Raw genomic sequence first — 10,378 nt, 5'->3', positions numbered from 1 at the left:
AAATTAATTCCTGAAGCAAAACTAACAGCAAAAAGAAAAAGAAAAGAAAAATCAAAAGAAAAAGGTTCAAGGATTTGAGCATCAATGATTAGGAGGGTCAAAACTGATCTAAAGCTCAAAAGAGTGGTTTTCCCTAACCATATGCTTGTGGTGTGAAAGGGTTAAGTAACCCTTGACACTGAACACTTAAAGTCGTGACCTATTGCTGTTACAGAGTATGCCTAAGGCTCTGAGAACTACTGTCTAGAGAAATAAGAAGAAAAATTAGAACTCAAAGAGTTCTCCAGTTAAGTGCTTGTGGTGTTCTTGTATCAAGTTAAGCTTGAAGACTAAATACTTAGAGTCACAGCTAGACTCAAGGTGCAAAGCACCAAAGAAAAGAAAGAAAAAATGTGTTCAAGAATCAATTAGAGCCTAAAGAAGAAAATCTATAATACCATCCGAGTTCTAGTTATGAAAGATACTAATATTTTTGAACTTCAAAGGATAATGAGATGTCAAACCTATTCAGAGTTAGAGTATCATTAGCCCCACTCAGTAACTAGACCTGAGCTTAAATGACAATTCAAGTCTTAGGTATTTTTTCTTCTCAGTATTATATTATTTTTGGTTGCTTGAGGACAAGCAACAATTTAAGTTTGGTGTTGTGATGCGTGAGCATCTTATACCCTTTTCCCTTCATTTTCCATTTGTTTTTTAATAGATCTTATTTAGTTTCATAGTATCCTAGTGCAAAAATCCTATTTGGATGCTACTTTGAGTTGTTTTAGTGTTTTCATGATTTCAGGTAAAATTCAGAGCAATTCGGCAGAGTTTTGAGCTGAAAAGGAGAAGCTGGCAGCACCCCCCTGGGTGCTAAAGGCCTAGCTATCATTTAGCGCCAGCAAGCCCTTGAGTCCAGTAACGTTTCTGCCTCTCTAAGGCACTAAACCCCCATCTGGCGTTTAGCGCCAGGCATGTTGACCGAAAGCCCACTCTTGGAGCATCTCTAGTTGGATTTAGCATTTATTAGTTATTTTATATATTTTTTGTAATTTTTATTTACAAACAATATCCTTTAGGATTTATTATTTTATTTTATTTCTGAATCAAAATTAGGTTAGATATAAAAGGGAAAGGATTCTCCCATTAGAGGGGGCAAACCATTATTGGTTTTTTGCACACTTTTGGAAGAACCCTAGTTTTCTCTGTAAGTCATGAGCAACTAAACCTCCTTGGTTAAGGTTAGGAGCTCTATTTATTTTTATGGATTAAGATTATTGCTTTTCTATTTTAACTAATGTATTGATTCAGTTTCAAGGATTGTTTTCGTTCTTAATATTATGAATCTGGGTAGAATGAGAGTATGACCCTTATTCTACATGAGTTCTTGTGATTCTCAAGAGAGTTATCTCGCTTGAACTACAGTTTGAAAATAAATTACTCCTAAATTGCTAATTACATGAACTAATTGGGATATGTGACATATAATCCTGTTAGCTTTGGTTAATTTGGATTTTTGTGGCCATAAACTAGTTTTTGAACTTAACACTTTAATCGGAATTAAGTGACGACGAGAGTGGCAGTTAACGAAGGTTAGAGGAGACTGAATCACTAAGAGATTAGGGTTTAGTCATTTACAGTTTGCCATGAAATGAATCATGCGTTGTTAAAATTGTTGGTAAGAACTTTTAATCCAGAAAAGTAAACATTTTCGAAACCTTAACTATTTTCTCTCACTGTTTTTACACCAAACCTTTTATTTGCTTTCTTTATTCTCTTGTTTATTGTTTTATGCGAATTACACCATCAAACAACCTTTTTTGTTTACCTAACTAAGCCAATTGGATAACCATCGTTGCTTAGTCCAACAATCCTCATGGGATTGACCCTCACTCTCCTGGGGTATTACTTGGATGATCCGATGCACTTGCCGGTTAAGTTGGGCGAGTTCACAATTCGCGCACCACCCATCATCGCGTTCGTCAAGCTAGAGCTAGTATATCTGGTTGACTAGATGGGACTTCCACTAGTGCAAGTGATGGAGTACAGTCTAATCATGGGGGGTGGAGATGTTAGGACTAGGTTCACTAGAGGCACATTTACTGTTGGGACCAACTCTCAACTATTCCAGGATGTCAGTGCTCAGATGTTCACAGATGTTGCTACTACTACCACGACCTTGGACTTTGACGATTATATAGGCAGTTTGCAGATCTACGCAGAGTTCGTGGTTCTATGCAGAGTTTGCAGCCATGCTACAGGATGATGATGGTCAGCATTATGGGTCACAAATGCTAGAGGTGCAGTCACAGATTCTAGAGTTTCAGCCATAAGTCCCGGAGTTTCAGCTATAGTTTGTGGTGGATCTTAATGATCTTGCAGGTAGTCCATATGATAGGTGGTTTACCATGGGAGGGACACCTCCATCTGCATTTGGTGTCGCCATCTTATAGTATTCCATGCTGTTTGCCTAATCACACATAGCAGAATTCTCAGTACTCATAATATCAAACCAGTAGTCAAATTCTGTCTTGGACTTTGCATATGCAGTATTCACATGTAGCCTCTTTGCGTCCCGACCCTTGAAACTCAGAAAAAAAATTTGCTGCAACATGACAAATGTAGAATGCTTAATAAGCACAAGGAGGTAGCCAACCACTATCAGGGGCTTCCAAAGCAGCCTTGATTCCATTATGCCTGTTAGAGATCACAAGAATACCCTCTTGTGGAGTCACAAGAATACCCTGTTAGACATATTAAAATGACGTTGTATGCGTTTTGGCGCTAAAGAAGACTCTAAATGACGTTGTTTGAAGGTTTAAACAATACTAAAATGTTATATCTCTCCCTTTTAGTATTGTTCAAACCATGAAATTACATCATTTAGTGCTCTTTTTGTGCCAAAACGTGTACAACATCATTTTAATATGTCCAACATAGTAAAATTTGAGCTATCAAATTAACGACATTGAGGAGGGACTATATTGGTGCACTTTTTTAAATCTGGAGAACTAAATTGTAACAATTGAAAAGTCAGAGATCAAATCAATACAATTCGCCAATCACAAATACCAAAATAAAATTTAACTCTATTTTATTAGGCTTTACAATAGCATTTATGGTGATCTAGAGCAAAACAAGTTTATTTTGTCTAAAAATTTAATCTCTAGAGTTATTATTCAAGAGAACAAGTTAAAACTACACTATTATTATTATTATGGACAACAATATTTATGACTCGTATAATTTTTTTTCACTATATATCTTATGCCAACAAATTAAAGATTAATTTATCATAAATTTAAAATTTATTTAAGAGCTTATTGTTGAACAATAAATTACGATATACATAAGACAAAATTTAAATTCATAGTACTTATTTCAGCAAATAAATAAACTATTTGTCCAATCTAAATTAGTTATAAATTTTTTTAGGGTTAAGTACGATTTTGGTTCCTAAGATATAAGTCGAAAATTTTTTTCGTCCCCGACCCTTTTTTGTATACAAAATCGTCCCTAAGGTTTAAAACTAAGTTTTAAAATCGTCATTTTTACTTAAATCTTAAATTTTGGACCAAATTACTTATAACAAAAAAAATTATAAAATAAAAAAAATAAGAAAAAGAGAGTATTTCTACTCTTATAAATGGGAAAGGGAATAAGAAGAAGGGGAAAGGAAAGAAGAAAAAAAGTTGTCTATGATCCACCTTTGCTTCTACTTCCGCCGCCACCTCCGTACGATTTTAGTCCCTAAAGTTCCGTTTGGTTGATGTATACGATGACACATAGGTATAAAGACATAGACATTAAAGACATGAACATAAAATATTTGTGTTTATGTATTGTGTTTGGCAAAAATAAGGAACAAGACACACCCATTATCCTAAACACTATATGTCATCACCATTGGATTTTTATTTCTTTTAATATTTTTTATTTCTTCTAATATCATCTTAAATTATTATTTAAATATTAAATATATAATTTTTTTTTAAAAAAAATAGAAAACTAAAGCTCAAAATTTATCAAAGATTAATCAAAATTTAAATAAACAAAAAAATTAATGTACAATATTTTTTTAAGAAAATAAAAGTTTAAATTTGGTTGTAGAATCTAAAAGAGGAAGAGGAAAAAGAAAGGTTTGGGGAGATAAGTGGACAAAATTTAAAAATTGAATAACGGTAAAAGAGTAAAAAATTAGTGTCTCACAAGTTGTGTCTCAATGTCTCACCAAATTGGAGGTGCACAAATTTAGTGTTTCCGTGTCCATCTGTGTCCTCCTGTATGTTTCGAAAATTTGTGTCTCACCAAACCAAACAGCAGACATGTGTCACCATGTCTATGTCTCAATGAGACATGAACATCAACCAAACGCTACTTAAAGTAAGGACGATTTTAAAACCAAGTTAAATCTTAGGGACGATTTTGTATGCAAAAAAATGTTAAGAACGAAAAAAAATTTTTGGCCTATACCTTGAAAACCAAAATCATACTTAACCCCTCCCTTTTTTATTAAGCAATGGTGCTTATCAAATAATATTTTTTTGGAGAAATTCTTAAAGGCCAATAATTATTAGTATTTTTAACTATTATTTAACTAACACAAGTACTAAATTATTCTTTTACTAATTTATATGTATAAATTTTAAGAAATATAGATATAAATTATATTGATTTATAAAAATAAATTATATTAATTTATGTGGATAAAATTCTAGTATATAAATACAAATTATATATTTTTATATATATAAAATATATATAAATATGGATATAAATTATTACTAATTAAGTGTTAATAAAAAATAATAATATTTTTTAATTATGTAATATTTTTTTTACCTGTGTCTTAAATAAAATACGTTCCCATTGTAATTGGAAACGATCATATATTCTGTGATTTAAAATTTTAAAAATAATTTTATAATATATCACAATAGTTTTGGACAATTATTTAACGTATTTAATTGTAATAGAAAAAAACGTTTTATATAGTCGTTTAAATATAGAATTTTTTTCTCAATTATAAAATAAATATTTTATTTATTAAAATAAATAATTTATAATATTTTTACAAAAATTTATCATATTTTTTATTTTATTTATAATATAAACGAAATAATAATATACATATTTTGTTTACATATACAAATAATTTGTTTTTAGTTTTATTTTATTTATCGTATAAATAAAATACGTGCATTATTATTTCGTTTACACTGTAAATAAAATAAATATATGCGATAAATTTTTGTAAAAATGCTATAAATTATTTATTTTAATAAATAAAATATTTATTTTATTTATTTAAAATAAATTCTGCTATTATATTAATTTATTTATATAATTATTAATATAATCAATATAAAAAATAGTTATTTTTATTAATATAATAATAAATAATTAAATACATATATAAAATTATTTTACAATAACAAAATTAAATTTTTGTTTAAAATTGTAATTTAAGCCTTTGTGGTCAACGTTGACCTATTATATCCAATTAATTAAAAATAAAAAAAAAAAAAACTTCAACAGCAGCTACGTTTGCGTTCTCTAATCCTTTATTCAACTCAAATAATTCTTTCTAGCTATTTTGTTTCGAAAAATTTACATTTTATTTTATTAAATTTTATTTATCCGATATAGACTAATTTAGCTATTATTTAAGAAAGATAATTTTTTCTATTAAAAATTTTTGAATGACTAATTTAAAATATCACTACTTTAAACCCTTACATTCTCTCTCTACAAGACTTTCTCTGTCCACACTCCGCGGCCATTCATATCTCCTCCTACCACCCTTCTTCCTTCCTTCTATTGATATAAAGAGAGAGAAAGAAGTGAGGGCGCAATATATAAACATAAAAACAAACAAAAGGTGGTAGATGCATGAGCCACACCACAACACAACACAATTACACAAGAGACATAATATCTCTCCATTTACACTCTCACCAGTCACCACCTTGTTTCTGTTTTCTCCCAAAATTCTTTTAATTCCCTTTTCCCTCTCTCTCTCTTCTGCCACCTTATCTAAACTTTTCCGGTTTCAGGTATTAAACCAACACATGGCCTCTGTCTCTTCTCATTATTCTCTTTCTCAGTGCTTTTATTTTTCTTCTTTTGCTTTGATGTTGTGGCTCTCTCTCAAGGGTTATTACTTATTCACTCCTTTCGTCTTTTGCGTGTGGTTGGCATTTCGGGTTGACTCCTTGAGAAGTCTTGACTCTTTCTCTCTCTCCTTGCCTTTTGTTTGGGTCTTTGGCTGTTTCTTCGAATTTTAATCGTTAATTGTTGTTGTTGATGTGAATGTTACCTTACCATCCGTTTTCCGATAAAGGTCGTAGGTTGATGAGGGTTGACTTCAACCCGCGGAGAGAGACTTTTCTTTCTTCTGTGACTTGATGATATTTTGTTTCCAAATTCTGATTCCAATTAATGTGTGTGGTTTCCTTTTAACAAATTTGTGGTACCAACTTTTAAAACTGATTTCTCTCTCCCCTTTGAGAATGATGATCAAATTGGATAACAGATTGCTTTCAAACGTTTGTTCTTGGTGTCGGTGGTTGAAACTTGATACTGTATCATGATCAAGGTTTCTTTGCATCTTGTATATGTGTTTGTTTTTGGCTAAGTTGGTCTATGTATGAGGTCATAATCGTCAAAATAGGTTTGGGGATCTTGTTTTCATTGTTTAAGTATTGATGTTTCTTTATTTGCTGCTAGCCTTTGATGATTGTCTACTTATGTCTGGTACTAAAACTGAGAAAAGACATTCCCTTTTGTGGTAAAAAAAGTATATCTTGTTCTCATCACTCATTGGTTTCTTGGGACTTGGGAAGCAACTATTTTGATGTTTATGTTTATGACACTGTCAGGCTTTTACAGTGTTTAACTGATACTGACTTGGAACTTTGTCTTCCTTTATAATAGGTTTGAACTTTGAATTATAGTTCTAACTTATCAGCTGCATCAAACTGTTCTACTCATGTTATAGCTACCCTGCCTCCAAAGTTGAAGGAGCACTTTGGTAAGGTTAGAAATAATCAGTGAGTTCAGATGACTTTGTGAGACGATCAGAGATAAGAATGGTGAGCTTGAGAAGGCGCAGACTTTTGGGATTATGCTCAGGTAATTGTGGAGGTTTCTTAAGGAAACAAAACATGATGATGTCATTGGAAGGGTAGAGTATACTATTAATCTATTATTGGTTATATCTTATGCTTAACTGACAAAAATGAGCAATGTTATTTGTCCTTTGCAGGAAGCAGTTCCTTTGTTGCACCCCTCCCTCTATATTGTGAGAATATAACTGCTACTGAAAATTCAACCCGTGATGCTCGACTGAAGACAGAACAGCCTGCGCTTTCAGATAATGCAAGCATGCTGGACAGTGTAGGGAACACAATTATATGAATGCTATTTTGAAGCTTCATTTTCTTTAATTTCTACTATGGAATCTCTGTTGTTGGTTTTCATATCTGCCTTAGGGAGATTTGGTATTCGTATGACCTAGGTATCAGTATCATTCAGATATTGGTTCTGTGATTATGAGTTGCTTTTATTTTATTTATGCTGCATGGCCGCAATTTGGAAGCTTGAAAGATTGTTTGCTTGTGAAAAAGATGTCTGGTTTTTGTTACACTATTCTCTAACACCCTGAAAAATATTTAATCACTAGAGAATGCAACTAAAGGGCGGTCAACTCAATTTCAAGATCGACAACTTTTCAAAACTTAGCTGTTGTTATCATAAATATTTCATTGTTGATGTTTGCTGTAGTTATCCGAGTCAGTGGTTCTTGACTGCATTGATTTATTGACGCGGAAAGGCTCTGTCCTAAATTTTTTATACTATTATCAGGAAGATTCTTGATTGATTGTCCTCAACAAGCTCATCAATTAGCATTAAGTAGGTGAAATCAAGATTGATGTTTGCCTAGTTGATAAAATAAAAATGTTTATTCCCTTACCCCTTGGCGTGGTTGAGTGTTTTTCATTAATGGGTTAGATAGCTAGGAACCCTGTACTAAACTGTTTTTTTATTTTATTTTTATTTTTTTTTCTGTAGAATAACATTGTCAAAGAAGAACCAGGATCATCAAATGTATCTGGTTCTAGCTCATCAAAAGATCAGCCTAGTCAGCAAATTTCAGGTTTGTTTTTTTAGCAGGATGATATACCCCTGTTACAGTGGCTAATTAGTCATTTTGTTGGTCAATTCATAAGCACTTATGCTTACCTTGTTATTAAGTATTTCATTTTTAGAATCATCTTGTATGCAAGCTTCTTTATATACATGGCCTGCACAGTTAATATCATAAAATGGAATTATATTACCATTAAGGGTAGACATAATGTGAAACCAGTATAAGTAATAAGCAGTAAGTTTGTGTAGAGTAAAAGTCATTCATTTGTGTGGTTTTGTTGCTTAAGCTCATGCAACATGTGCCTTGATCTAGGCATCCAACAATTCATTGAATAAATGGGGTGTTAATAAGGAGTATCAGGGTCCATCAAATAGGGCTGATCTTTGGTGCTGATCTAACATAATGTGTAGGATTGACCATTATAAGAGGCAATCTTGGAGATCCATTTTGGTTGGTTTTGGCAACAGTGCCAAACTCCACAAATGGGAGAAGCATGTCACATCACATGATTCCTCCAGTCAAAGTTACAATGAGTGTGTTAACTTCTCTGAAATGCAGTATTTTGCAACATGAGAATCAGGAATCAGCAATAATGAATGAATAATCCTCTAATGCATAACTTGTACAACATATTTGGCTTTTATAGCTAACTAAAACAATGTGTGAATGACCAACTGGCATGTCTCTTGCCTTACATGGCATTTTGGTGAACCGAGCCAATCCGATTTTTGTTTATTCCCAATGTTCTTTGCAATGATGCACTGTATCATTTATTCATTAATAGGAGGTTACTGAAAAAGGAAGACTGTGTGATGGAAATAAGCGCATTTCTATTAGCTTTCATGCAACGAAAGTTTACTTTTCCATTTTAGAGTGGCTTTGACTGATCTATTATTAGCCTTTTTTATCTGTTACTTGTTTTGCATTGCACTTAGCAGGGCCTCCTGTTAAACGCAGAAAGCGGCACAGAAGAAAGAATTTGCATAATCAAGAGCCATGCTTAATGAGAGGGGTCTATTTCAAAAATATGAAATGGCAAGCAGCAATAAAAGTAGACAAGAAACAGATTCATCTAGGTACTGTTGGGTCTCAACAAGAAGCTGCTCACTTATACGATAGGTATTAATTTGAATTGCAACAAGTTAATGATTTAATGCTAACCATAATCCTTTGTACATAACATAAGGTCGCTAAGATTATGTATGTATTTCGGCTGCTTTTGATAAGTTGCTGGGTACCTACCTCTGTTCTCATTGAGTTCAACAATCTTGTTGTCTATGCATTTTGATGTATCGTTCCTTTGAATGCTTAGGCTTTATTTCTGTACTGTCTACAATAAAATGAAATAAAAAATAATTTGAAGTTGAAATGCAGTTAGTTTCTACAAGAAAGTAGGAGAGCTACTTAGATTATTTAAAAAATATATATGATTACTACTGTATGGCAACTGTTTCTAGTAGGGTTTGACAATCATTTGCGCTGGCAAGCTTGTTGATTTATAGTTTTAAGTGTATTTAAAATACGATGCATGCATTTACTTTGTTATCCAGGATCATATGGCTGTTATGAGATGTTTCTTTCCATTATATTAATGGTGGGGGGGTTCTACTTTGAGATGGTTATATTCTCATTTTGAAAGTTATATTAAACCATAGATTATGACTCTATTAGTATGTTCTTTCTCTGTTTATCTGTAGGGCTGCTTTCATGTGCGGGAGAGAACCCAATTTCGAGCTTCCTGAAGAAGAAAAGCGGGAGCTTCGTAAATTCAAATGGGAAGAGTTTTTGGCGCTGACTCGGCAGGCAATTACACGTAAAAGTAATATTTCTCTTTGAATTATTTCATATATTTTCATGCATCTTTATTTTAAGATTAACAGTTTTATACAAAATTGTAGAGCACAAGCGAAGGCTTGGTTCAGGACCCAGTGATAATGTCGACCTGCCTAATTCGAACAAAGACGATTCGGATAACAAGCAAGGAGTAAGTAGCTTGTCTGCTTGTGAAGAAGACGCAGAGCAAGAAACATCACTCTCTTGATTTCTTAAGAATAGTGATTCAATAATTAAGTGAAGATGAAGACATATTCTAACATTCTAGTTCTACGTCATAAATTCATTCTTATTGTAGAAATTACCAGCACTATGTCATACCTTGATACCATTGTTTATCCTTATACATATGAAATTGCTACAACATTCACCAATAAAAGTCACGTATTAATTGCGTTTCCTATTTATCAT

At 32.4% G+C, this 10,378-nt stretch overlaps 1 protein-coding gene across 11 annotated transcripts; it reads left to right on the top strand.

Moving 5' to 3' along the window:
* Nucleotides 1–5,686: 5,686 nt before the first annotated feature.
* On the top strand, nt 5,687–10,370 carry LOC112742090 (ethylene-responsive transcription factor-like protein At4g13040). Of its 11 annotated transcripts, none has more exons than XM_025791322.3 (7): nt 5,687–6,038; nt 6,919–7,116; nt 7,250–7,380; nt 8,056–8,140; nt 9,073–9,253; nt 9,832–9,953; nt 10,033–10,370. In XM_025791322.3, exons 2-7 carry the CDS (start codon nt 7,074–7,076, stop codon nt 10,173–10,175), a joined length of 705 nt encoding a protein of 234 aa, XP_025647107.1. In that variant the 5' UTR covers nt 5,687–6,038; nt 6,919–7,073; the 3' UTR covers nt 10,176–10,370. The 11 variants fall into 11 exon arrangements, with proteins under 11 accessions (XP_025647107.1, XP_025647103.1, XP_025647105.1 ...); XM_025791318.3 differs by having other exon boundaries at nt 9,070–9,253; XM_025791320.3 differs by lacking the exon at nt 5,687–6,038 and adding an exon at nt 6,063–6,188 and having other exon boundaries at nt 9,070–9,253.
* The last annotated feature ends 8 nt before the right edge of the window (nt 10,371–10,378 follow it).

The sequence above is a fragment of the Arachis hypogaea genome, chromosome 14 (genome assembly GCF_003086295.3).
Source record: "Arachis hypogaea cultivar Tifrunner chromosome 14, arahy.Tifrunner.gnm2.J5K5, whole genome shotgun sequence".
Classification (NCBI taxonomy): Eukaryota; Viridiplantae; Streptophyta; class Magnoliopsida; order Fabales; family Fabaceae; genus Arachis; species Arachis hypogaea.
The sequence above is the reverse complement of the archived record's forward strand: the minus strand, read 5'-3'. Positions and strand labels throughout refer to the sequence as shown.

Excerpts from the sequence above, each read along its gene's own strand:
- LOC112742090 (XM_025791318.3), top strand. The coding sequence starts at position 7,074 with ATGGTGAGCTTGAGAAGGCGCAGACTTTTGGGATTATGCTCAG. Across the intron at positions 7,117-7,249 it reads ACTTTTGGGATTATGCTCAG|GAAGCAGTTCCTTTGTTGCA; the intron begins GTAATTGTGGAG and ends TGTCCTTTGCAG. Across the intron at positions 7,381-8,055 it reads ATGCAAGCATGCTGGACAGT|AATAACATTGTCAAAGAAGA; the intron begins GTAGGGAACACA and ends TTTTTTCTGTAG.